This window comes from Lynx canadensis, chromosome A3 (genome assembly GCF_007474595.2).
Source record: "Lynx canadensis isolate LIC74 chromosome A3, mLynCan4.pri.v2, whole genome shotgun sequence".
Taxonomy (NCBI): Eukaryota; Metazoa; Chordata; class Mammalia; order Carnivora; family Felidae; genus Lynx; species Lynx canadensis.
In genome coordinates, this window is record NC_044305.1 from 15,878,139 (window position 1) to 15,905,775 (window position 27,637).

Consider the following 27,637-nt stretch of genomic DNA (forward strand, 5'->3'; position numbering starts at 1 on the left):
TCATTGCAAACGGCAAGATTTCATTCTTTTTGATGGCTGAGTAATATTCCATTTCATGGAATATGTAATGAAATCTTACCATTTGCAATGACATATATGTATATGTCATATATATGTCATATACATATATAATATATATGTTATATGACATATATATATATATAACATATGTCATATGTGTGTGTGTGTGTGTATATATATATATATATATATCTCACATCTTCTTTATCCATTCATTGGTTGTTGGACATTTAGGCTCTCTCCATAGTTTGGCTATTGACAATGCTATCTCTTGCTTATCTCTTGATGTGAGATTAAAAATCAATAATGTAAAAAAAGCACTAATGTATTTAAAAACATTTTGCATATCATAAAGAACTCTCTGACTATTCTCATCCTTATTTCTAACACCCGAAAAGGTAGAAAGGACACCCATCCAAGGACTTAGAAAACATATGCGCCATTTATTTTGCTTTATAAACTTTTGTTAAAACACACAAGAGTAAGAAATGTTTTTTTGCTTCTCTGCCCCATTGGGCGGCAGAGTGACAGGGGCTCAGGTGTCAGCACAGGGGCTGGTGGCATTCACACCCACAGGAAGCAGCCCGCTTCCAGTATTGCTTGATGTGAATTTCACAATTCATCCCAATCAGGGCAAATCACAGAACAATTTGGCAAAAGCAATTGGCTTGGTCATCACAAAAATCTAGGAGCGTCCATTTCCCACCCTCTCCTCTGTCTACTCTGCGGGGAGTCATGCAGATTCTGGAAGCTTCTGAGAGCTGCCTGGAGAAGAGGCTGTCTCAGGGGAGGAACTGCAGGGTCCATGCTTGCCCTCCCAACCCTTGTTTATTTAGTCCTTCAGATTTCATTGTTTAGGACCAGAACTCAAGTGGCAGAGAGAGAAGAAGAGGGAGAGAGGGAGAGGGGGGGACAGAGAGAGAGAGAGAGAGAGAGGAGAGAGAGAGAGAGAGAGAGGGATTTTCCAATGCCATGTCCTCAGAATCAGAAAAGCAAACTGCTCTTTGTTTTGTGCTTCCCACGTTACAGTAAAATTATTTAAATGGAATGGATTTCTCCTGCTGGCAGGGTTAATTGGGGCTAAGGACTGAACCCCTCACCCAGAAGATTTTGCTACTATTAAAAGCCACTGGTACTCCAACTCCATCCTGTGGAAAACTCTTAACTCGATTCACTCCTATGACAGAGGCCCGAGCGACTTTGGGGGGCAGAGGAGCAAAGAGTGGGAATGACCGCAATGACAGAATAGTTCCAGTTTCCTCACCTTGTCCCAGATGAGTCTGAGCTCCCTGGCTGGAATTTCTGGGGACCCAGAGAGGGGCTTGGGAAGACTTGAGAGCTCTGAGTAGGGAGCAGTCTCTCTGGCACCAGGGACTTGGCTTGGTGGCTTGGGTAGGCTGCTCCTGGGACCACTGGTGATGTAGAGGTTTCCCTTGGACATATTGCCCTTGAACCCCTCATGCCTCTTTCACAAAAAGGAGCCATCACCAATGGTGGAATCTGGGGGCACTGGAGTCCTGCCCCCCCCATCCACTCAGAAAGGTCAGCCTGGGGTGGGGGTAGGTAGCCAGTCTAACTGTTCACTCTCCTACCTAAGCACAGTGCCAGCCACAGGACCCATCTCTTTCATTCCCACTGGCTTAGTGGCATTTTGCAGAATTTTCCCAAAGCCTCCAAAATTCCACATGACATGCTGACTGTTCCATCTTGGGGCTTAATGTTTCTCAAATGTGCTCAAACCCAGGCCTTCTCATCCCTCCCTTGAACTACCCCCAAACCATCCTGCTCCCAGATGGCCAGGCCATATTGGTCCATCTCCCAAGAGCCAGACCCCTGACACCCGCCCTGGACTTGGGGAGTGAGGAGAGAAAAGAAGTCCAACAATTATAACTTCTCCTTTTCATCAGCAAACAGGATGCTGGACCCTGATTAGATATTAGTGTAGCTCCAAGCCAATCTTAGTCCTGGCCATTGGTGGGGCCCCTGGGAAGAATAAGGCTTTGGCTTCTGAGGCTGGCGACAGGGGCAGGAAGCCCCTCAAACTAGATCATGGTGAGGACAGAAGGGCCCTTTTAGTCACCGTGGTCAAGAGCTCCTGTTCTGATCCAGGAAGATACAGGATCAAATCCTGACTCAGCCATTTACTAACTGTGGGTTCCAGAAAAGTCACTTAACTACTTAGATCTCAATTTCATCTTCGGTGACAATGAAAGAGACGATGCATGTGCTGCACTTAACACAGCGCCAGGAATGAGGCAGAGTCTGAGACGGGCCCTGGGGGGGCAATTCCTCCCTGACACCCTTCTGAGCCGCGTGCACCCATCCATCTTCACCGCCGTCTCCAGGTGTCTTCCCTCTCACCTGCATCACATGCATCACCAGCCCCCATCTGGCCTGCCTGCTCCCTCCCGACCCGCCGCACATCCTCCCAGCTAGTCATGGCCGAGGAGCCCACGTCTCAGTGCCTCAGTCTGGGGTTCAAGGCCCCCAGCCTCCTCCAGACAGCTCAGTCTTTTCATTGCCTTCCCCCCACGCCCTTCTTCTGACCTGAGTCCTCGCCCAGACTGTTTGCCCTACTTTGGAATGCTGTGTCTCACCTGCTCCACTAGCTGAAATCCAGCCCTTCCTTAAAGGCCTAATGCAGTCTGCCCCTTTCTTGGTGCTTTCTCCGACCACCCTAGTCCCTCCAAGTTCCTGTTGCAGTTGCCCACCTTGGATTGTCCTCTCGGTGTTGACAGCCTGTAGGGAGCATCACCCCCGTACCCACCCAAGTCCCAAAGAAGGGAAGAGCCATGGGTTACAGGTGGAACAGTGTCTTCCTTCTCAACAGTCTCCTACACTGTGCCTAGCCCAGCTAGTGCTTTAGAAATGCTCCTGGGATGACCGGGTGGTTGTCTGCAAGTCTTCTTCAGCCTCTGGAGAGGTGACTGTGGAGAAATTAGCATGGCTGAGGTGGGTGACGGTGGCAAGTGGAGAGGAGCGTTGCAGGCAGGGGCAGCAGGACAGGAAGGGATCAGAGACCCTGATCTGACCCAGCCTTGAAGGGTTTTGTGTCTGGGCACTAGGACAGTACTTGGAGAGAAGTACCGGTCTGAGGGGAAAGGGAGCTAGCTCTGTCCAAGCAAGGTCCCATGTCATCTCCAGAGAGTTGTCCTTTGGGGGTGAAGAAGTTGGGGTTAGGTATGATGAAGGGGAAGGCAGTGGCTTTGGCAAGAGAAGAGTTGTCCAAGGCAACAGAGGATTTTCCAGCTGGGGTCTCCCCAAGTCAAAGCCCCATCATCCAGAGCAGGGGGTGGAGGGTAGCAATGGGATGTGGCCCGCAGCCCAAGTTCTTGGGCCCTTCGCCCTTTCCATTGCTGCCCTGAGACTGGCCTTGTTGTCACGGCTTCCTTCACTGTGAACAAGTGACCACCGGGGCTCTCTGAGGGGGCTGGGGGGCCGGCAGAGCCCCGACCCCCAGCGGCTTGCTAGATGACTTCCTGCTTGGTGATGGTCGGCTGGGGGATGGCGGAGGGGGGCTTGACAATCGTGGCGATCGCTCCTGGCAGGAGCTTGTAGGGCTCAGACGCTGAGCCACCTGGTGGTGAGGGCTGTGGAGTCTCAGGGGTGGCTGGAAGGACAGAGAGACAGACAGGGGCTGCTGAGAATTCCAGCCCTTTAGGGAATAAATGAAGACTCCTGAGTAGGTTCTTCCCCCACTCTGAGACATAGTTCCCTCTTCTATAAAATGAGAGAATTAAACTAGATAATCTCTAAGGTCTCTTAAAATTCAAACCTTCTGAGTTCCAGATCACGAAGTCTAAGTATGGTGAGTCTGGGAGGCTGCAGATGGGCCAGGTGTGGTCAGAGCCTTTTGCCTAGGTCCTACCAACACCCATCTCCTCCACCATTTAACATGGAGATCTGGGCTGCTTCTCCCAGACCAGGGCCCAAGTCTGACTTTGTTTGAGGACAATGGGACATGTGACAGTAATATCCTTTCTTGGAGAGAAGGGATAACAGTTGATGAGACCCAAGGGTCTGGCCAACTGGCTCAAAAAATACTATTTCTTTGATATTTAGGTAGATGGATAATGGAAACTAATTGGCCTCACAGCATCACACATTTGGAAGTTAACTTTGACCATGACCCACTTGGCCAACTTTATTCAATGGACAACTTTCCCAAAGAACAATCTCAATGAAATGCAATCTCATTTTAGCGGACAACCTCCTCATCACAATGATAATCTTACTTTTTGAAGAACTTGTCCAGTGACAAACTCACACTTCTGAGATTTCACCTCAGAATGAAATATATGTATATATGGCCCCCAGTGGACATCCCCACCCAAGGAGTAGTCTCATCCAATTGTATAATGGTAGTCTTACCTACTGGGCAGTCTTACTTCAAAGAACAATTTTACCTGATGGGCAACATCACCTAATGGAATTCTTGCCCCAACGGACATATTCATCCAATGGATCCCTCATCCCAAGGACAGCTTCATTCAATAAAGGCTATTAATTACCTTGCTGAGTAAAGGACCTCACTGAAAAAAACAGCCTTAAAAAAAGGCCAGTCTCACTCCTCACTCCTTACCCCGGAGCACAGAGAACTGCTGTATCCCAGTTCCCATCTTCTAGACCCATCCTTCTCCTGGCTCCCCCCTGGGGCCCCCAACCCCATCCCTTGCTGGGTAGAGCTCAAGTTGCCCACCTGCCTGCCCCCTGGGTCGGGGCCACTCACACATCTGTCCATTGCTGAGGTGAGAGGGCATTGTGTTGGCAACAATGACGTTCGTGCCCATGTGTTCCTGCATCAGGTGAGGGTGCAGGGGATGATGGGCATGAGGTGCATCACTGGAGGACCCTGCAGGTAAAGAGGGGACTCAATCAGGATGGAGAGTCTGAGATAAAGACCATGGTCCTTGAGGTACATCTTCAGGTGTGGCCAATAAACCTGTTCATTCAATACTGACATTGCCTGTTGGCTACCTATTTCTGGATTAGTAAGCTGGGGCTTACCACTCCTATCCATAGGTTTCATGAGGGTACTGAGAAGACCCAACAAACCAAGAGAACAGAAGTTGAAAGAAAGAAGGAGCGTGTAAGGAAGCTGTGAGATCAAAATATTATAATGAATAGTGTATTGATTGACTATTAATATAAGAGATTTAACCAATGGCCTTCAAATCTCCTTGGCATGCAAATCCTTCAAGAATTTGGTGCCAACTCACCTTTAGCCTTGTCCCCCCGATAGCCTCTGCTTCAACCAAACCTACTTATGGCACCTGAGTGTTCCCTGTACTTCCCTATTTCTATGCTTTTGCTCTTATAATACCATATAAGGTATAGGTTGGTTTGGTAATGGCTGTGGTCACTGGTGTGACAATGGTGGGATTTTAGGGCTTGCAAGAGACCTCTAAAGTATACTGTTTCCATGATAGCTATCAATTATTGAGCATCTAATATGTGCCAGGTACTGTTTCACAGCACTTTTCATGTTTAAAATAATTTAACCCTCATCACAGTCCTATAAGGTGGATATCATTATCATTATTGTCCCATTCTACAACCAGATGAGATTACAGGGCCCAGAGATGAGATTACAGGGCCCTGTTATCTCCCAACAGAGCACAAGCTCCATCTTGATCCTATTTTTTTTTTTTTAAGATTTTATTTTTAAGTGATCTCTACACCCAACATGGGGCTCAAGATCACAACTCCAAGATCAAGAGTCATAGGCTCTGCCGACCGAGTCGGTCAGGTGCCCCTGTCCTGACCCAGATCTCGATGACACTCAATCCATAATTCACAGGGTCAAAGTGAAAATGAAATGAGTTATCATCTGACAGTAGTTCTCAACTGGGGGAGATCTGGGGCCCTCAGGGGACATTTGATAATATCTGGAGATGTTTTTGGCTGTGCTGCTGAGGAGTGCTACTGGCATCTCATGGGTAGTGAGGCCAGGGATGTGGCCGAACAGGGTACACGACAGCCCCCACAAAAAAGAATGATCCAGTCCCAAATGCAGGCCCAGGTGGCCCTTGGCCAAGCCATCACTAGTAACCACATCACTTCCAAAATCCTGAGTTCAAGCACCCTCACTCAGATCCCGCTTCCTAGCCTCCCAGCCCACTTCCTCTTGTACCATCACTGCAAAAACTCTTCAACCCGGCTAAATCTGTCAGTTCACTGATGCCCACTTTTCAGTATCTATCACCATGGCCCCTAACTGCTGGAGCACCACGAAGCTGTCTTCCCTCCAGAGCTTTGCACTTGTGCTTGAGCAACAGACTCAATCAAACATGCAACTTCCTCCTGATAATTCCCCTTGGATATCTACAGTCATCTCCAGCTTTGTTGAAGTCTAAACAGTCTCTTGGCTCGTCTCTCACTGCTGCTACCATCCCAGCCTCAACCTGCTTTTCCCCTGGCTTCCTCATCTCAGTAAGCAATTCCATGAGCGCCCCTGTCACTCAAAGCAAACATGTGGGTTTCATCTTTGTTTCTTCCCTTCCCTCGCTTCCCACATCGGGTCAATCAGCAAATCCTGTGCGTTCTTCCAGTCATGCCTTCGTCCCAGCTTTCACTGTCCTACTCCGGCCTGGAGACAAGTAATGGTTAGGGGTCTCCTGCCTCCACTGTGCCACCCCTGGAATTTACTTTCTACCTAGCAACCAGAGTAGTTTGCTAAAAAGAGTAGTCTGATGTTCACTCCTCTGCAATGAAAATGAAATCCAAATTTCTGACCGTGACCTACAAGACTGCATGTTGCCGATTTGGTGTCTGCCCATATCAGTTTTCATCTCATGACCTTATCCTTCTTTCTCGAACACACGAACCTCTCCTGCCTCAGGGCTTTTGCATGAGTTACTTCCGCCGGGAATGCTTTTCTTTTGGCTTTTAAATGTTCTATTTCCTTTCATCCATCGGGTTTTAGCTCAAAAGTCCCACTTCAGAGAAGTCTGTCTCTGTTGGACAACCTACCAAAATAGACCCCTTTCCAGTTACACTCTATCATATTACCTGCTTATTTCAAAATCTCTAGCTATCCTTTGGTTATTGTCAGTTTCCATGAGCCCTTATGCACACACGCACGCACACACACACACAGACACGCACTCACACGCAACCTCCAGAAGGGCAGAGCTCTTGTTCTCTGCTGAATCTCCAGCACTTACAACTGTGACTGGCACACACTAGGTTCCCAGTGCCTGAATAAATGGACCGTTGGTCCCATTTTTCTGATGAGGAAACTGAGGCTTAGGTAGGTTAAGGGATCTGGCCAAGGCCACAGAGGGAGGAGGTGACGGAGCTGAGAGGTGGGGCCTAGGTATGAAGCTTATCTTTTGCCAGGGAGCCCGCCCACCTCTCAGCCCCTCCCGGGCCTGGCACGGACCTCCCAGCAGCATCTCCTGCAGCAGGTTGTCGATCTTGGCCATGCCGAAGAGCTTGATGAACTGGATCTGCTCGATCATCTGCCAGGTGATGCTCTGCAGGGTGGGCAGCAGTAGCAACAGCTCGCCGAAGCGGCCACGCGAGTCGTACTGGCGGTCGTTGATGTAGTCCTCCAGGCTCACCTGCACCTGGGAGCGCAGCCGCTTGATCTTGCCCGGGTCGCTCAGCCCCTTGGCGTCTGCAACAGGGAGGGCACAGGTGAGGGAGGGCAGGGGGGCCCAGTTGGAGCCTCTGGGGAGCCAGGATCCAGCTCTCCCCTGACTCCTGGGGCCCTGAGAGCGGGTCTTGAGGCCCAAGGTCACCTAGGGAGTCCTTAGCCGTGCTAGGACAGCATTTGGGGTCCTCAGGAACCTGGGTACACTAGCACATCTGTAGCTTCCTGGACGCAGGCAGAAAAGCATTTCTGTCACATTTCCTGAGATGCGGAACCAGGAGATGGGGGTGGGGGGTGGGAGGAGTAGGACTTCAAGAACTTACCCACGAGGGCACCAAGCAACCTCCTCATTACACATGGGGAAATGAGGCAGAGAGCAGGGAAAGGACTTGGCCCAGGTCATACATCCAATTGTTGGTAGATCCATGATGGGGACTTGGGGCTCCTGATCAGCATTGAGGTCCCACTGACCAGACCTCAGCTCATGCTGCTCCCGCTGCCTTAGAAGAGTCTCCCTGTTTCCCTGCTCCCTTGCCTGTGTCATCCTGGGGTCTCAGGTTAGGTTCCACCTCCTCCAGGAAGCATTCTCCATTCCACCCTCCCAAGCCTGCTTTATGAGTGTCCATCATATCCCAGATTTCTGTGGCTTTTCTGTCGCTAGTGGCCACACGGGATGTAACTGTCTCTTCCACCAGACTATGAGCTCTGGGTGGGCAGGCATGTCTTGTTTGTTGTTTTAAATTTTTTAAATGCTTATTTATTTTTGAGAGAGAGAGAGAGAGAAAGAGAGAGAGAGAGAGAGAGAGAGAGAGAGTGTGTGTGTGTGTGTGTGTGTGTGTGTAAGGCAGGGGACGGACAGAGAACAAGGGAGACAGAGGTCTGAAGCAGGCTCTGCATTGACAGCACAGAGCCCAATGTGAGGCTTGAACTCACAAACCGTGAGATCATGACCTGAGCGGAAGTCAGACACTTAACTGACTGAGCCACCCAGGAGCCCCTTGTTTGTCATTTTAAATCCACTACCTAGCACCATGCATGGTCAATATTTGTTGAATAGGTAACTCGATGAAGGGATGGGTAGATGGATGGAAGGATGAATGAATGAAAAAAAAAATCAATGGATAAATTCTAGATCCTTAACCTAGAAGGGGATTCAAATGGTTGTCCAAGAGTTAAATTCAACCTTTATGGAGGTAATGCATTTATCACCTCTTTAATGCAAAAGTAAGTTGCAGATAGAGAATTTCACTCACATTTCCATTCCAGGGCTCACTCCACTGAGCCATATTTGTGCATTCCTTCATTCAGTCAACAAACATTTATGGAGCATCACCTACATGCCAGGCCCTATACTAGGTCACCTGGCTCTCCAAGCCAGGTTGCTAACCCTGACTCAGCATCAATAATCCCATCTTATTGAGCAATTACTACCTGTCCAGCTCTGTGCTGAGCACTGCAGAGGATAAGCCTGGGCCAGGTGCTCAAGGAAACTAGAACCAGAAGTCTTACCCTTCAAGAAATGGGGAAGAGTGTGCAGTAGGTAAGAATATAGGTTTGAGTGCTAGATAGTCTAAAGTTCAAATCCAAGCTCTGCCATCTCCTGGTTGTGTAACCTTGGGCAAATTAGCCAATCTCCCTGTGCCTCAGTTTCTTTATCTGCAAAATGGAGATAATAACAATTCCTACCTCAGAGGTACCGTGTTGCAAGCAAGAAGTGGCATAATCCACATCAAGTCTTTAGAATGGTGCCTTAGTGAGCATTCCAGAAACTGTGGTCATCTTCCTCTTCGTTACCGTTATTACCAGAGGTGATCTCCATGTTGGTGGGGTCTAGCACTAAGGGCAGTGGGCAATGCCTGGGCACATGGTGGGTCCCCTCTAACATGTAAGGAGGTAAGTTAGCAAGCAAGCCTTTGAAGTCCAGGCATCTTGATATGGTAAAATGAAATCGGGCTTTGCACAAAGACATAACTATAAGGACATTCTGTAAAAATGCAGGTGGAAAGTCAGTAGATGGGATGGGGAGAGGAGAGCCAACAACATTGTGAAGATAATCAGCAGACACCAAACTAGCCCTGAAAATATAGGAAGAAGATGGGAGAGAGAAGACAGAATGGCAAAAGAGAACAGTGAGATCCTCCACGAGTGTAGGAGGGCAACTGCGATCGGAAACAGCTACATCAAGAAGGAGAAGGCTTAGCATTTTATTTAGAGCCAGAAGAAACAGTTAAAAGAATCAGAAATGGTGCCCCCCGGGAAGGAGGCTTTAGCAGGGAATGTGGAATGGGGAGACTGTTTGAATTTAAATGTGTGCAGATATTATTTTGGTAAAAACGTTTCAGGGAAAGAGAAAAGATGAAAGGAAAGAAAAGAAGGAAGGGAGGAGGTAGGGAGAGGAGGAAGGGAGGAGGGGACAGAAGGGAAAGGAGAAAAAGGACAGAACCAAGCCCCTGGAGCCCATGTGCCTTATCAAGGCACATCAGCTCTCTGAACCTGGTTTTCCTCGTCTGGGAAACAGCGAATGCAAACAGCCTCTCCCAGTTGTTGTCCTGCAAAGGGAGGCTGTGAATGTAGGGCACACCACAGGAGAAGTGTGACAGAGGGTCTGGAGCATCGGGGGTGGGAAGGAGGGGCAGACTGTACCTGGGTCAAAGAAGATGATGGCTTTGAGGCAGGCATACTCATTGTCATCTATCTGCAGCTCCTGGAAGGGCAGCACCAGCTCGTCGAGGATGCGCACGGACACCCGGCTCATCTCTGCCAGCTCCGGGCAGTGCCGAGGGACGATGTAGTCATTGCCTGGGTGGGTTGGGAAGGAAAGGGGATCAGGACACCCCCTTGGGTGTACCCTTCTCCCCAGCTTTGCGTAGGCCCTGTCCTTTGCAGCTGCAATGCAACTGGTGCCCATGGGAGAAGGCCCCATGGGGATTATCATGCCCATTTCACAGATGAAGAAACAGAGGCCCAGATGAAAGGAATGAGTTGCTTGAAGTCATCGGACTGGGCCTGGAGCCTGGCTTTCTAGGAGCCTTTCACATCACCGGTGCTCTATTCTCTGACATGACCCGTAAGAGTAGTGACATTCAAGGGCCACTTAGGAGGCAACAACACATCAAGGTTAAGGGCCCAGATTCTAGAACTAGACTGCCTGGGGTTGAAATCCAGTTCCACCACTAACTAACTATATATATTTGGATAAATTACTTTCTGTGCTTCAGTTTTTTTCATCTGCAAAATGGGGATAAATAACAGAGCCTACCTCCTAGGGTCGTTGTATTAAAGGAGTAGTGTTTGTAAAGAGTTAAGACTAGGATCTGGCCCATAGTGTGATCTATACGAGCATCTAAAATAATAAATAAACACGCCATGGGAGCAGACGTGACAGAGGCCAAGGTTTGTGCCATTCCTGGCTGCGTCTTGCCCCTGCTCCAGAAAGCACATCAGAGTGCAAGGGCAATTCCAGGGATAACCCCTACTGTGCTCTAACTTTAACCTTGGAGACCTTCCTTGCCTGGTGTCCACACTTCTTGCATCTGAGTAGAGGATCCAGATGGGAACACTGGGAAAAGTCTATTCCTTTTTTTTTTTTTTTTAATGTTTACTCATTTATTTTGAGAGAGAGAGAGAGAGAGAGAGAGAGAGAGAGAGAACGAGAGCAAACAAGCAGGGGAGGGGCAGAAAGGGAGGAAGAGAGAGAATCCCAAGCAAGGCTCCACACTGTCAGTGCACAGCCTGACATGGGGCTCAATCTCACAAACCTTGAGATCATGACCTGAGCCAAGATCAAGAGTCAAACGCTTAACTGACTGAGCCACCCAGGTGCCCTGGGAAGAGGCTACTCTTGATCTTTCTCCCTTGCCCCTGCATGCCACCTTGGAAGTCTCCTGTGCCCGGGTGCATTCCATACTAGGCATGCCCTCCGCAGAGCCCTGGCTGGGGCAGGCAGCCTGCTTACCTAGAAGCAGAACGTCCTTGAACACCATGGATCGCTTGGTGGCTCCAAGCAGCAGGTGCTCACCGGCGTGGGCTCTGAGCAGGGCCACCTGGAAGAGAAAAGGGATGGTGTCTGGCCGTGGTACTCCTGAAAAGCTGTCTGCACCCCCTGGAAAGTTGCTCCTAGCTGTCTGCACCCCCTGGAAAGTTGCTCCTAGCCAACTCAGTGACCCTGGGAAAGCTGGCTTAATGCTTCCCTTGCCTTTACCTGCCTGAACTACAATAAAAGGGCTTCAGAAAGCTGTCGCCTTCCTCCCACAACGGAGAAAACCTGGAAAAGGTTCAACAGGAACCTGGAAGGGAAAAGAACATGCACTCAGAGCTAGGAGGCCAGATGCGAACTTTATCTTTGAACTACTGTGGCCTTGGGCAAGCTGCCTCTTCCCTCTGGGCCTTGTTTCTGTGCCTGATGAAACTTAACAACATTCTGGGTGTTTTTGTTTTTGTTTTTGCAGCAGAGTTTCATCAGACTCTCAAGAGGGTCTATGAGCCAGGAAGTTCTAAAACCGTAGGTCCCGAACTCCTACCCGTGGACCAGCTACAGAAGATTATGAAGAGTATTTTGTAAAATGCAGATTCTTAGGCTCTACTCCCAGAGATTCTGAGTCTGTAAAAGTGGGCCCAAGGATCTGTATTTAACAAGCTCCCCAGTGATTCTGATGTGCAATTGTGTTTGGGAAATCCCTACTCTGGAAGATCTCCAGGGTACCTGCTCACTTGACATTGTAAGATTCTAGGATTCTGAGAGTGAGTTCCAAGCATTTGGACATGGGTGTTGGTTCCCAAAGCAAAGGCATGAGCACTGGTCCTTGGCAGGGGATGGGCTTGACATATTCCTTCCCTGCAGAGAAGACAAAGCAGCTTTGGAAGACTGAAGTCCGAGGCAGGGGCCCGGCCAGGAGGACACTGTCAGTCCTTTCCGAACCATCTGCTTTGGTGTTTATGTCAGGCCCAGAGGATGGGAAAAATGGCAACTGGTGAAAATAGTCACAGGCTGGTCACCTCAACGATCTTGTCTGCAAGGTTGGATTGGGGAATTTTGGAGACTTTTTTAGCAGGCTAAACTAGGACGCAAAAATGTTTTGATTGTTCCTTCTCTCATTTATCAAATGTTGAGTGCCTACTAAGCGACAGACACTTCTTAGGAAGGAAGGACAAGACAGATGGAGGGAGGTGAGAGTCACGTGATAAAGAGATATGGGACAAGAGGGGCTACACTGGGTGGGGAGGGCAGAGAAATTCTAAGGAGGCGAAATTGTCTAGGGCATGGAAGGCAGCTGGCACACAATAAACCGTCAATAAATATTTATTTGAAAGAAGAAAGGAAGGAATGGGTGAAGGGATGAATGAATGAATGAATGAATGAGCAAATTAGTTAACTTCCTTTCTAGATCCAGCCCCTCCTGGGCAGCCACCAGCTCTTCTTCATCTATTCTCCCATGATCACACCTTATGAGGGTGACAAGAAAAGAGGAGAATGGTAAAGAGGCCTGCAGGTGAGTCCATGTTCTACGACCAGGACAAAGAAGGCCAAGGATGCTTATTATCAAGCACCTCCCATTCTCGAGGTGCTGTGGAGGGCTTTCGCCACCGACCCCAGTGACTCTCAAACCGAGGGGGCAAGAGACCTGCAGTCAGATCCCAGCCCTGTGGCTGCCTTGCTCTGCGACCTGGGGCAGACCGCTTTCCCTCTCTAGACCTTAGCCCCTGTATTCAATGCTACCCAGCCTCCTGGGTTTCAATGGATTGGTGCCCAAAACAAATGAAGAAGCAAACAAACTTGGAAAGTGGATCCTGGAGCAATGTTGACAGATTTGGGGTGTCCTTTGGAGGACAGTGTCCCCCAACTCTCCCACATGTGCCCCAACTATCTTGGGCAAGATGGGCTCCTTATACACCATGAATGGGGAGCTGGGAGCCCTCTTGACATGGCAGCTATTCTGGGGGTGGGCAGTCAGGGGGTGCGGGGATGTTAATGATTGTCCTGCGTTGCTGGCCACCCATCACTGCTCTCTAAGAATGCTCTGAGCCCCAGCCAGGGAGGTTTGGGTGGGAAATTGAGGTTAACAATTGCTCAGCTTGGGGGTATCTTATTGCCCTGCTGAGCCCCTGGGAAGGAGCAGAAGGGATTAAACATTAATATAGACTCTCCAGCAGAGGAGACCAGGGCCAGCACATAAGGAACAGGGGTAAAGGCAGGGACAACTCGGCCAAGATCCCTGGCCTGTTATCCTTCCCAAAGTGGGGAGGGATCTATGGGACAGAGCATCCGATCCAGGTCCCAGTGTGAAGGTGAGGACCAGCCACACCAGTGTTTCCACAGTGTGTCGACCCTAGCATACAAATAGGTGCTCCAGGAGAGTCTGGCGGTCAGGGGAGTTTGAGAAGCCCTGGGTTTCACAAAGTTCAGTTTCACAAAGTTCAGTTCACAAAGTTCACTTCTCAGAAACTTTAATAGACTAACATACATTGCCAATGTTTTGTGCAAATGTGCACACTAGAGAAGCAAATGCACCAGGAGCTGAGGTCTGGGGCACTGTCCACTGGTGCCCCTGAGCTCCCTCCCAGCTGAGAAGGTGACCCAGTCCAGCAACCCTTTCCCAGAAAGTGTCTGCAGAGGCCTAGGGGGTGCCTAGTCAGGAGCCATCATTTGCAATATCTCTGAAACTCACCTGTCCTCAGAAATGTACCCATGCCTCCCTGGGACCTTTTCGGTATTCCAAAGAATGTACGTGGGAAATAAAATGCTGAGTGAAACCATCTTGGTGGGATACAAGAAAGTGACACTTAGGGAGGCCAGCTGCGGCCTGGGCACAATGGAGGTGCTCCGTTACATGATCATTTCAAATAGTGATGTCTTTAATTTTTTATGAAGCAGATATTATAATTCCCACTTTACAGATAAGAAAACTGAGGCTCAGAGAGAGGAAGCAATTTGCCCAAGATCACACAAAGCACCAGTCTTAGAGCCAGGGCTCAAGCTCAAATCTCCTGATCCCTGGCTCTGGGGCCCTGTCAACATGTCCCCAGGAGACCTGTCTCGTGCAGGAGTGCAGTGGCTAGAAGCCTGGACTTTGGAGCTTGACCGCCAAAGCACACTTGCATGCACAGTGTTCTAATCCCAGCTGTGCTGGGTACTAGCTGTGTGACCTTGAGCAGGTTACTTAAGCTCTCTGTGCCCCAGTTTCATCACCTATAAGATGGGGATGATAATAGTACCTATCTCATAGGGCTGTTGGATGGATTAAATGAGTTAATATTTGTATAGTGATTTAAACAGCTCGAGACACACACGAGCACCATGTGTGTTTTGTTAAATAAAATCAAACCAGTCCAAGGCTATATCCCAGGTGGGCCAGCAGGATCTACCTGCCCAATGCCCCCACTGCCCACAGACCATGTCTCCTCTCACCTGGTCATCCAGAGGGAGCTCGCAGAAAGCAGGAATGTACTTGGCCCACTCAACGAGCACCAGCAACTGCTCCTTCATGGACTCACACACATCTGCGATGCTGGCGATCTTTTTCGCCCGAATGTCTCCGTTGATCCCGGAGACGGGGGAGGTGATCTGGGGGAAGAGAAGGAAAATGCTGAGGATGGCCAAGCCCTCCTACAGTCTCTGTCCTCTGCACAGAGCGCCCTCCCCCCAGATAGTTTCCAGGTCTGCAAAAGGGGAGATGGACTACAGATGCCTTCTAGGCTCCGGAGGAAGCTCAGAGGCAGGTGGAGAGCAGAAAGGATGCTGAAGAAGTCAGCTATGAGGGAGGAGGCCTCCCCCCGGGCCTTCACCTGCTGCCCAATTCCCAATGTCAGCTTCTTAGAACCCCAAGGAGACTCTCGGCCCTACAGGAGAAGCAGGGCAAAAATCATCATCCTCATCTGATGGGTAAAGAAACCAGCCCAGAGAGGTGCTGTGACTTGCCCAAGGTCACAAAGCAGGGGCGGGCTGAGCCCCAGTTTGCTAATCTGTCTGCTTGTGCACTAATCTGTTCTCTTAGGGCTCAGATGATCTCAGGCCCTCATGACAGTAAACTCTGCTTGGCCTGCAGAATGCATGCATGCAAAGGGACGGACTAGAAAGTGCCACAGTGTGCCAGACCCGAGTTTGAGTTCTGCCTTTGCTACTCAACTGGCTGTGTGACACTGGACTCGGTTTCCCTTCTGTGATATCCCAGGACCCTTCTAGCTGTTGCTTCAGGACCTGGCTGGAGAGGACAGGGGTGGAGGCGAAACCCCTCCTTGGTGTGGGGGATCCCCAGGTGGGTAGAGGGTCGTCCCAGTACCTGCTGGGACAGGACCTCGGCCTGCAACAATGCATTGATGGAGGGCAGGCTGCTGTCCTCGTAGCTTGATCGGCGAGTGCTGATCCGGTCCCGCTCATTTTGCACAGCTGGGAGGAGGAGAGAGCGATGAGGAGGGAGGCCAGGGATGGGGTGGAGGGGAGGGTGGTCCCCTGACTGCTGAGGAGCGGGTGAGGCGCGAGGGGAGAGAGATCGACCCAGCAGGAGATACTGCAGGGCTGAACTGGAGTAAAGGAAACACGGTTGGAGGTGGGAATAGGAGGGAGCGTCCAGGTGGCAGAGCCCAGCTCAGCGTGTGGGAATGAGGAGAGATGCATTCCAACCCAGCACGTGGGAGAAACTTCGAAGCACCAGAACTGCCCCCAACACAATGGGGTGCTGAGGGAGTGATCCACCCGTCCCTGGATGGATGCAACACAGTGATGCCTTGGAGAGGGTTTAAGATGGATCTTGAGTATTGAAGAGGGGATCTGTCTAGATGACAGATGTTTAAGCTCTGTTTTGGAGAAGGGTCCCTTTTTTCCCAGATGAAAGTGGGTAAAATAAGCAAAAAATGCCTCTGGGTGACACGGAGATGGCCCAGGGGTTCCTAAACACGGAGACGGAAGGTCTGGAAAAGGGGATCTGGAGGCCCCCACCTGCCTGGCACGTGCTCCAGGCTAACCTCAGAGACAGCAAGAAGCAGCCCTGGGCCCCTCCCGTCCCACCGGTGCACTCTCCTCCAGGAACTCAGAGATCTGGGCCTCCACCTACGGGGGCCCCCACACCTCCCTGCACATCCCCATCCGTGTCAGTCCTGGCCTAAGATTTAAGATGGACCTTCTGTTGCCCTGGCCGTCCCCTAGAGTCCAAGAGGCCTCACTGTGGAACGAGGCTTTGCTGAAGCTGGCAGGAGGGAGCACGAGGCGGCCGGAGACCTGGGTGGCTGTCTGGAATTTGCCACTTACTCTGTGTGCTGGTAGAAATCAAGTCCTCTCTTGGGGCCTCGGTTTCCCCATCTCTAAACTTTTTCCCTCCCAGACCCGCTCCTCTTCAGTCTTGCCCACGTCAGGAATAGGCTAGTTTATTCTTCCTCTCCCAGCCTGGGAGTCCTCCCTTTATTTCACGGGCCGCCTCTGCTCACGCCCACGTGCTGTCCGGAATCCCCACAGAGTCCATGCGTGCCCCCCCCCCCGCCCCCCGCTCCGGTCTGGACCCTGCTACGTCTTCCCTCGAGCAGCTCAGGCTCTCCTCCCTGGTCTCTTTGCTTTTGGCCTCGCCTTGACCGTCTGGGCACCTCGCAGAAGATGAGGGGATCCGCTAACACTGAACTCAGTCACAATCCCCCACTGCTCAAAACCAGTGACTCCCCAGCCCACGCGGAGTGAAGCCACAACCCCTACCGTGGCCCCTCTTCTCGGGTCCCACTCCACCCGCTCTCGCTCAGCACCTCTGCCAAGGATTCTGACCCCACCCCCCAGCTTAGCCTCTTGACTTCTCGCCTGGTTCCGTGCCAACGTCACCTTCCCAGAGACACCCTCTCTGACCACCCTGCCCGACGTGGCATCCCTCCCTCATGCTCTGCCCTTTATTTACACTGCTTCACTTTTCTTTGGGACCCTTATTGTAGAATGCTTTGTTCATTCTTTACTCTCTGTCCCTCAATGGGAAGGAAAGCTCCAGAACGCTAGCACTACGGTCCTGTTCGCTGCCGTAGCCCCAGTGACTAGAACACAGCTTGGCACACAGTGGGTGCTCAGTACGTGTTTGTCAGGTGAATGCAACAAGTTCTAGTTCCCAGTTGGGCCCGATGCCCTCTCTCTTCGCGGGACCCCCACATTGCAGCCATCCAGCTTCCTCTCGATTTCACACAGTCTTGAAGTCGGAGAATGAAAATCAAAGAGTCTGAACAGAGCCCCGGAGTGGGTGGGGTATGACCGATGTCCCAGGTAAGAAATCTCTCCTGCGACCCACCTCCCGGGAGAGGACCGGCTCCTGGGACTGCTCCCCTGCACACGTGGTGGCCCTGCCCGCCGCCGACACCCCTCCCATGGCTGCCAGCGCCCGCATCCACCAGGGCGCCGAGTGGAGGCGGGCCCAATAAAAGGGCCACTGTCAGCAGCTGCGGATTGGGCTCCTCAAGGTTAGCCGGTGTTATCAGTGCCCAGCGAGAGCTCAGTCACGGAATGATGTTTTCCAAATGTTTGCTCAGTATTAGCAGGGTCGGGGACCTAATGTAACTTCTATTGAATATTAACCGACCCGGCCAGAGGCAGAGAGGAGGATGAGCCTGTCTTCCCAGAGAACCCCTGGACGGGGCCCATGGGGGGCTGGGCTGGGGTTCTGAGGAAAGACCCATCAGACCGCCCCAGCCCACCACCAACCTGTACCTGCTGCACCCACCCTTGGCCCAGCTTCCTGAGTGGGCTTCCGTCCAGGAGCTGGGTATTTGTCCCGGGTCTGCCAGTCAAGACCCAGGTAGGTGTTGTCTCAGGTTATAGGAGAGAATTCAAGACCTGCTGTTGGGCCCACTGACCCCCAGCTTTCTCCCCAGAGTCTTCGACCCTTCAAGGGAACCCACTTCTGGCCACCATGGAATAACCTCTGGCCAAGACTCACAGGCCTGTGGGATTTGGAGCCCTTCCCTGTGGTCAAGAGGAAGTTTCAGGAACCTAGACCAGAGAAGATGCCTCCAGGCTGAGCCTCCCAATGTCCATCCAGGGAGCTTGGTGTCTGCCCAGCTCAGGGGAGCCCAAGTTCTAGTCCTGACCCCACCCAATCATGTCACCTGTCTGGCTTGAATTTCCCCATCTGTAAAGTAGGGAGGGGGTAGATTTGACGCCCTTGCATATGCCCGGCCGTCTGTAAATCCTGTGTTTGCAGCAAATGCTTTCCTGTCATCAGGGACCACTTTTGGGTTTCAATTCCTGAATCCTAAGGCCATCAAAGAAGAGAAATGAAAACTTGTCCCAAGTCTCTGGATCATGGAGGCTTCCACTGAGAATCTCTCTTGGCTTTGAGGACTTCCCAGCAGGCTGACGAGGGGTGTTGGGACTAGCAGACTTGGGTAGACCTGGTAATCCTCTTTCTTCCCAGAGCTTGACGGTGACAGCAACTGACTACTTTTCTGCCCTGGCCTAGTCTCGAAGCAACCAAGCTACTGCATGCATCATGATCTTCCGGTTGACCAAGGCGTACAAATAAGCATCAACATCTACAGGCTGACACTCACCTGCCATCAGCCAATCTTCCCATCCTCCTGGCATAAAGCTGCCTTCCCTGAGCCATAAAGCACTGGCTATTTTCAAGGTTATGCCAAGGCAGAACGGCCTGGAACTCCCCTTCCCCTTCCAGGAGCCAGGACACGGGTCTGCTGTCTCCTTGGCAGCTCAAGGGGAGGACCAGGGAACAAACACACATGTCCCCATGGGGAGTGGTACATCAGTGAGTGTGTAGCTGGACTCACAGAGCTGGAAGGCACCATTATCACCTTCCTCACTTTATGGATGGGAAAACCAGAGTCCAGAAGGAATGTCCCTGAAGTGACACCCATGCCAACGCCTCTGGAGGTTTAGCAAGAGACACATATGAAGACTGAACACGTGCAAGCACCAGGCCACATACGGCCCAGGAAGGCTGTCGATCCTTCTGCTGCCTGCCTGTCACAAGGCCTGAAACTTTACCATGAGACATCCACGCTCTTGAACTTGAAACCTTAGGCTGTTGGGGAGTAAAACCACCAGCTGTGAGAACCATAGACCACGAGGCCCCGAGACTGCAGTTCTCAGGCTTGTCCTTGCCTCCAGCCACTCATCCACATGCCACAGTCCCGCCTCTCACATTCCTCATTCCACAATGTGGTACCCAACTCGGAGGAGAGAGACTCGACCTCACTGAGAACTGGGTAGGGGGAGGTGGGGGGTGTCGACCTTTGAAAAAGGCCCTCCCCATCTGAGAGTCCCCGACCCCTCCCAGATCTGGGAGCTACCATGGTGGAGTTGGCAACAGGAAGGGACCTTAGGGACCACCCACTGCTTCATAGGGGTCAGCAGGCCCAACTCCCTAACAGGACTCATGAGCAAGTCCCCTCAGGGGTGGCATGCAGACATATGTCCTAGGGAGGGGTCGGGGAGAACAGGGGCTCTGAGGCAGAGACGGGGAGGGGTGCCCTCCCTTTGCTTGGGCGAAGTCGGCTTGGGCAGGTGGGTCCCAGCTTCCTGCCCTGGGGTGCGGTGTGTCGGGGGGTGTCATACAGGACCGGACGGGGGGCTGAGTGTGCCACATGGCTGCAGGCTAGGGGTGAAGGTCTGGTGCCCGAGCTGGGGGAGGGGAGTGGAGGGGAGAAGGAGATGAAGAAGTTAAAGGATTTTTGCTTCCTGAGCTCAGGCTGCCAATATTTTAAATGTTCCTGAGGTCTGGAGGTCATAAAGGAGGCAGCGTTGAGGGACCACAAGACAGCACTGAACTCTAGTCTGGAGCACTGGGTGCAAACCTCGGATCTTGCACTGACAAGCTGTGTGGCCTTAGGCAAGTTGCTGAACCACTCTGGGCCTCGGTTCCCTCCTCCAGGAAGAGGGGGAATGACAATTCCCCGGCCACCTAGGGTGCCACGTCATCACTCGTGGAAAAGCCCAGCCCAGTGACTGGCATCTGCTGGTGGCAGGAGGCCTGGAAAGACCTTAATAAACATGCTCTGGTCTTCCCCTCTGCCTCCACCCAGGTCAAGTCTGACACCTCGTTCCCATTCCCTAAAACATGAAAACTTTGGGCCACCTGATACTCAACACTGAAAACTAAGGAACGGGTGCACCTGTCCCTGGGACCGGAAGCTCAGGAAGAAAGCCCCCACCTCCCACCCCACGCTGTCCACATTTGCTGAGTCTGCATGGTGGATACGTGGACGTGTGTAATGTCATTCTCTGCTCTCTTCCTGTTCGAAATAGTATATTAAGAGAAAACGCCCAAATGGGCTTCCCGTGGCGGTGAGGCAGGTACGGGTGGTGACGGCTGGGAACCTGAGCGCCCCAGAGTGCGAGTTTATCTCTTCCAATCTTTCTCAAGACCAAGCCCAGCCCCTCCCTGTGGTCAGATTGCCAGGCCCTCCCTCCTCTCAGCCATTAGCCATTCACCCTGGAGCCTGTCGCGAGTCATAAAGTGTGGTCGCAGTTGTAAATGACTGTCCAGGACTGCGGGTGTGGGTGGGGCGGTGGGGTGGGAGGGGGAGGGCCGAGGCTCACCTTCCTTCTTCATGCCAGCCCGGAAGCACTTCTTGAGCCTGCAGTAGCGGCACTGGTTCCTCTTGTCTTTGTCCACCACGCACTGCCGACTAAATCTGAAGAGGGCTTGGATGGTTGGATGGAGAAGGGACGGCCCTCCCATCCCAGGACTGAACTAGAACCCTGGCCACCTGTTGACTCCCAGCCTCCTTGCCTCCATCACAGGAGCTATGTGAACCACGAGAAAGGCCCTAGGGACTCTCTGAGAATCCAACCCTGACCGGCTGAACATGGGGAAACTGAGGCTCAGAGAGGTGACCTGTAGCCCAGGATCGCTCGACCTGGTGGTAGAACTGAGTTTGGAAACTCTAGCCCCTTGAATACCAGGGCACTGCTATCACAGAATGTGATAGAGCCCACAGCAGGCTCCTGGTTATGGTTCAGAGTCAATACTTGGTTCACATAAGTGACTCTCTGGAGGGGACATAAACAGAGGCAGTGCCCCACAGGGGTTATGGGTGGAGCCCTCAGTATCATCCTGGGCTCTGCCATTCATTCAAGCTGGATGACCTTGGACAAATTCCTGGCCCTCTCCAAGCCACAGCTTCCTCATCTATAAAATGGGAAGAATAATAGTCACCATGTCAGAGGGGTGCTGACAGGTAGAAATAAGATAATATGTGGACGGGGCTTGGCACAGCGTCAGCACATGCCAAATACTCATAACCGAATGTCATTATTTTATTATTGTTGTTTCTCACCATGGGAGATGCTTTTGAAGGCAGGATCCTGAGGAAGGCTTTGGGAAGCCCTTGGGGTATATGGAAAGGCCTGGGGCCAATCCCCTATTTGCCCCAGGAAAAGCATCAGGTTGAGGGATGGGCCCCATCCTCTGAGGCTTCACAGTGGGCTTGATCCCAAGCCTCATGGATCCTCATTTGCTAAATAAGAAAAGTAACAATGGGTTTGCGGGGCCAGTTAAATACATGCAAAGATTCAGTTTGTCTGGCATATAGTAAGTGCTCAGTAAAGGGCAGCTGGTAGCTTTATGCTCATTAAATGAGGTTCCTAGAATGGATGTTCCCATTTGGATCCCCAAAGCCTAAGAAACCAGAAGAAGCTTTAAGTCCTCAGAAGGAGGTTGTTTCTGGGACCTAGTCCGGGAGTAGACAAACTGGGGAACATCATTAGCTCAAGTGGACTCACTTTCCAGCTAGAGAAATCAAGGCTCCAAACAGGGGCTCCTCACCTGCAGGAGTACATGTGGTTCTTTCTCACACTCCTCCGGAAGAAGCCCTTGCAACCGTCACAGCTGGAGGCACCGTAGTGTTTCCCTGTGGCCCGGTCCCCACAGATGGCGCACAGGGCGCTGACACCCAGGCTGTTGGGTGCGTTGAGGTTGGCACCTTCTGATGGGGATGTGTCTGCACCAGAGGAGACAAGAGTGAGAGCTCAGGAGGGACAGAAATTCACGTCCCAGAGGCCCTGCACCCCTGGTGGTTTAGATTCAGAAACCAATATGAGCGTTATGGGGATCTCACCCCGGGGCTTCAGCCTCATTCAGACCAAGGTTCCCACTCCCCCAATGACCTTGGGCAAGTCCCTTGGCATGCGGAATGCCCGTTTTGCATCATTACTTAGGGATGGTTGTGACACTGACTTCACAGAGTCCTTTGTGAGGGCCTGTTTCTCCCCAAGGTGGAGAGAGCTGGGCCCAGCTTTCTCTGGGAAGTAAGGAAAATCTGGCCACCCGCTCCGATGCATCTGACCCTTACAGACCGTGACTGACGGGGCCGAGGGGGCTGTGGAAGGGACAAACACACCGTAGCATCTACTCAGGCCCTGCTCAGGTCCTGTCCCTCATTTCTCAATGTACCCACACAACTTGCGAACTGTCCCAGGGAACAGGAAGACACGCACCAAAGACAGTGGCCCATTTGTCCTGCTGCGAGGGTCGTGGCAAGGATCTGGGTACCTCCAGAATATGTCCTGTCCCAGAGGCAAAATCTACTGCATCTCTATAAATCTGAGAAGGGGGATACGAGGCAAGTGGCAAAGATGGGGATGGAGTTCTTGGAGTCCTGGGTGCTACTGCTGATGCTGCTGCTAACTCACCTGTGACTTTGGACAAATTCCTTTCCCTCGCTTCAAGTCGTACTGGGCCTCAGTTTCCCTAACTGTAAAAGGTGGTGGTTCGACTGGTCTGGTTGTTTCCAATTTTTTTTTTTTTGTTAATTTCATTAGCTGAAGCATATTTTTGTAAGCAAATTTTCCACCTCTTGGAGAAGATACTAAATGCCATGGGCCATCTCCCTAGAAAAACGCGTGCATATGTACACCATACAGTCAGGCACGCACACGTGTTTGCATAGAAACCTTGAATCTGACCTTGAGTTCCCAGGGCACACCCCACTGAGAACCGGAGAGGGGCGTCACGCTGCAGTCAAGAGCACGCGCTCTGTAGCCCTCCTGCCAAGCTTCAGTCTCAGCTTGCCCACTTCTTAGCCATGTGTCGTCGGCTAAGACTCCTACGAGGATTCAGTGAATCAATGTATGTGACGTGCTTGGTACATAAAAAGCACTGTATCAGCATTTGTGAAATAAAATCTTTCCTGCAAAATCAAACTCCTGGAGCAGGTGTTGTCCAACCTCCGGGCATAAAAGGACACTGCTGCATCTTTGCTGTCGCCTGGCTGAACATCTCCTAGACCCCTGAGGGTGCCCGGGGGCGCAGCCCCCTCCACTTGGTGAATTATTCCCGGAGATGGGGATAATTGTTAAGCCGTGTCGGTGCCCTTTCTCCCTCAGCCTCACCTCCCCCAGCCCCTGGGGAGATATGACCCCCACAACTCCTGGCCATTTCGGTGGAGGCTGGGGGCAGGGCTTCCTACATCCTGGGCAGAAGGGGCTGAGTGCCGCCTGGCATATCACTTCACCCCTGGGTTCAGCTGATAGCCCCATTCTCCAAGCGAGCCCACTAAGGCTCAGAAAGGACAAGTGACTTGTCTAGGGTCATCACACTTATTAAGTAGAGGACGCAGATTTACACCCCGGGGGGTGCTGGACGACTCTGGCCAGTGCTGCTGTTGTTGGGGTGCCCGCTGAGGCCTCTGATAAACAAAGACCCTGCTGCTGCTGCTTCTGAATCTGGGGTGGGGGACGGCTGGGGATCTCTCCATGGAGTCCTGGAGGCACCAGCCCAGGATGTATTTAAAATGGGATCCCAACACTCAGACCCCTTCAAATGTCATAAGGAAACACAGCCCTTTCTTACAGATGCCGAACGTTCTTGAGAAGACCCATGTGGGGCCGGGATCAGTTACCAGTGCTAAGCGCCGGGTGCCTTGTCTTATTTAATCCTCTGCTTACCTCTGAGAGGCAGGCGCCATTATTTATTCCCATTTGACAGATGAGGAAACAGAAGCTCATAGAGGAAAATGGCTTGCAGAGCTCACATAGTTGGGAAGGATCAATGCTAGTATCCGAGCCCAGATTCTTCTGGCTCCTGAGCGGGAGGCTGTTCTGTCTGGGGGACACCCAGTGGCGGCCTCTGCCTCAAGTGCACAGGATTCCTGGGAGGTGTAGGCTCTGAAGGGGTGATGGGGCTGGCCCCAGGGAGTAGTCTGGGGCTGGGAAGTGGCCTGGAGTGTGACAGCACACAATGTCCCTGCAGGGTCACATGACACTCTGCCTAGTGCAGAAGCTTCTTGTTTACCATTTCCTGTGTGTTGTCTCCTCAATTCCCTTATGCGGACACTCCTAAAAGGTGGCTGGCCAGCAGACCTGAGGTGATTAAGCCCATTTTACAGAAGATAGAGAGGCCAGAAAGGGGATATGATATGCCCAAGGTCACACAGTGAGTGAATGGCAGGGGCAGATGAGCAGCTGGTGAGGCCGACCATGGGCAGGGCAGTCACATCTTTCTGGCTGAGCCAAAGTGACCACACGCGTTACAGACCTCTGCTGAAGCCGCGCAGCCATGGAAGGAAGGCAGGTGGCAGGCTGACCTCGGCCACCTGCCAGCCACCTCTCCTCTGAGGCTGGCCTAGGGCCCTTCCCCTCTAGAAGCTTCCTGGCTTCCAGGCCTCCTCCCTTCCCCTACCTCCTTGTGGAAGAGACCCTCCCACCCGATTCAGATGTGCTCTTGGTGATATGGGAGTGGATATACAAACCTGAGGAGAAACACACTCAGACAAGAAGATCTGCTCAGAGAGAAACAGACATGTGGCTGATGTGAATCTCCTTTGGCAAACGGCAATATCAAAACCCTGCATATCATGTCTGCATAATCATGTTTACCAGAGAGTACGGACACTCAGCACAGGGACGTGCACCGAGCACCTGTAGACAGGTGGGTACAAACAGGGCCACGAGACAGAACGTGCATACAGGACACGCATCCAGAAAGCACAGGGCACACGAACAGACCCACATCCGTGGCACATGTACATACATTCACTGCTGCCTATGTACATAAGCAAGACAAACACATGTGCCCCTAGAGACATCAACAGACACAGACACACTCGATGACCAAATACAAATGGAAATCGACATGGAACAGGCACGCACGGGCAAAAATACGCCAATGAATTCCCAAAGGAATGTGTTTGCCAACACGGTACACCCCCACCCAACACACTTACACAGAAACTGGTGCATGCACACCAAGAGGAAGTCATGAGCACACACACAGCACTCACTGCTGAATGGCATCTCACTGAGCAAAACTTCCCTTAAGAACTCCTTTTCTTCCTAAGCGGGGCGTTCACCCCAGGAAAGTCCCAAAGACACCCGGTTGTGTCTCCATCCAGCATCTTCAGGGACAGAAGACACCTTTCCATGTCTCGGGACCTACGCCCAAAGGGTTCGTGAAGGGGCCTAGTTGGGCCCAAGTACTGGAGCCAGATGCCAACGGGTAGCTCACGGTCGTGTCCTCACTCTCCAGTGATGCTCTGAGCAGACCTAGTTTTGAGGTAACAGGGACCAGAAGGGCCAGGCGGGAATCCCGGGGCCTACTTTCACTGGGGACTTGCCTGCTCAGGCCTCCCGCACCCAGAATGCCTCTGGTCACTGTACCCGGGCATATTTTTTTCACCTGGCGACACCCATACTGGCCTATAGGCCCAACCTGCCATTTTCTGTCATTCTCCCCCCGGCCCAGCGTCGAGTGCCACAGACACGCTCCGGTATCTGGGCATACCCGCCCCCAGTGGCACGCCTGGGTACACCTGTCCCCACCTACCATTGCCCATCGTCAACACCTGCACATTCTCGAATTCCAGGGTGGTGTAGGCTGGGTCCAGCGCGGCACTATAGTCGGCCATGTCCATGTCGACAAGGGTTTTGGAGAGGCGCATCCTCCCCTTCCACACCTCAGCCGCTTGCCCTGCCCAGGATGCCCACCCCGAAGGCTCCGGGCAGAGCCCCGGCCCCCGCCCTCCGCCCTCCCACCGCCTCCTCCCAGGGGCCCCCTCTGCCTTCCTGCGTTTCAAACCGTCCTCTGGGAGGATCTGCTGGGAGTCTTGGCCTAGCCCCTGCGAAGGGGTGGAGGCTCTGCCGGGGAGGGGTGGGGGTTAATGGTTAATCGGCTCCCCCACTGGAGGAGAGGCTGGGCGGGGCTGCAGGGATTTGGCTGTTTGTTGGCTCCCGGTGGACACCAGGGTGCTGTTACAACAGCTGGGGCCCTAACTCCCCGATATTCAGGTATGGATTTTTGTAAAACGGGCACGCTAACTCACCGGCACTCATTTGACCCCTGACTCAGCCATGCCCCCAAGTCACTGTCACCCCGAGTCCGGCATTCTAACTGATGTGCTCAGACACTGGCAGCCCACCTCCAAGATGCCCTAATTCAGTAACCTCCCAAATCAGTGACTTCTACCTTCAATGCTCTTGAGATGGAGCTGCTTTGTGGCACATGAATTAAAAACCTAAATCCCAGGGCCCAGACACCAGTCTTCTAGATTCTCCTCCTGGGAACTCCCTTCCAGTTTCCCATCTCCCTGGGGAGCAGCATGGATTCACCCCTGGTTCCCCACCCTGCTCTCCATGACCCCACTATGGCCACCACCAGCCCCCATAGCACCAGCTGCTCAGGTCAGACGTCACCTCCTCCTGGTTCCTTCCCCCGCCTCCCTAGACAGCCAGAGACGAGGCTTGCAGCCCCACAGACCTGGATTACACTCAGGCGCCTACCCCCTACTAATCGGGACTTTGGGTAAATGATTCTCCTCTTGGGGCCTCAGTTTCCTCCTCCGTAAAAGGCATAATTGACCTCAAAGGGTGGCTTGAGTATTAAATGAGATGGTATCAGGCAACCATAAGGCAGCACCCAGCAAGTGCCCGTCCCGTCTTCCCCGCCCCATCCCTTTCCTATCTCCCTCTTCTCTCCACCCATCGCCTCCCCCAGAAGGGCCGTCTGTGAGCCAATCACCCAAGCAGTTAGGTCCCTGTGCTTGGTTTCATGCTCTGCTGTTGCCAAAATTCTTAACGATTTCCGAACAAGGGGCCCTGCAAATTCTGCAGCT

General features: G+C 52.1%; 1 protein-coding gene across 6 annotated transcripts; it reads right to left on the bottom strand.

Moving 5' to 3' along the window:
- Positions 1 to 441: 441 nt before the first annotated feature.
- HNF4A (hepatocyte nuclear factor 4 alpha) lies at positions 442 to 26,549 on the bottom strand. Of its 6 annotated transcripts, none has more exons than XM_030309556.1 (10): positions 26,353 to 26,549; positions 22,357 to 22,531; positions 21,129 to 21,223; positions 15,895 to 16,001; positions 15,024 to 15,179; positions 11,574 to 11,661; positions 10,262 to 10,417; positions 7,406 to 7,642; positions 4,751 to 4,873; positions 442 to 3,631 (listed from the first exon to the last, which is right to left on the bottom strand). In XM_030309556.1, the coding sequence occupies exons 1-10, from the start codon at positions 26,465 to 26,467 to the stop codon at positions 3,489 to 3,491; spliced, it is 1,395 nt and encodes a 464-aa protein (XP_030165416.1). In that variant the 5' UTR covers positions 26,468 to 26,549; the 3' UTR covers positions 442 to 3,488. The 6 variants fall into 6 exon arrangements, with proteins under 6 accessions (XP_030165416.1, XP_030165414.1, XP_030165412.1 ...); XM_030309554.1 differs by having other exon boundaries at positions 4,721 to 4,873; XM_030309552.1 differs by having other exon boundaries at positions 442 to 3,676; positions 4,721 to 4,873.
- Positions 26,550 to 27,637: the final 1,088 nt, after the last annotated feature.

Excerpts from the sequence above, each read along its gene's own strand:
- HNF4A (XM_030309551.1), bottom strand. The coding sequence starts at position 26,467 with ATGCGCCTCTCCAAAACCCTTGTCGACATGGACATGGCCGACTATAGT. Across the intron at positions 22,532-26,352 it reads GGTGTTGACGATGGGCAATG|ACACATCCCCATCAGAAGGT; the intron begins GTAGGTGGGGAC and ends CCTCTGGTGCAG. Across the intron at positions 7,643-10,261 it reads CATCATCTTCTTTGACCCAG|ACGCCAAGGGGCTGAGCGAC; the intron begins GTACAGTCTGCC and ends TCCCTGTTGCAG.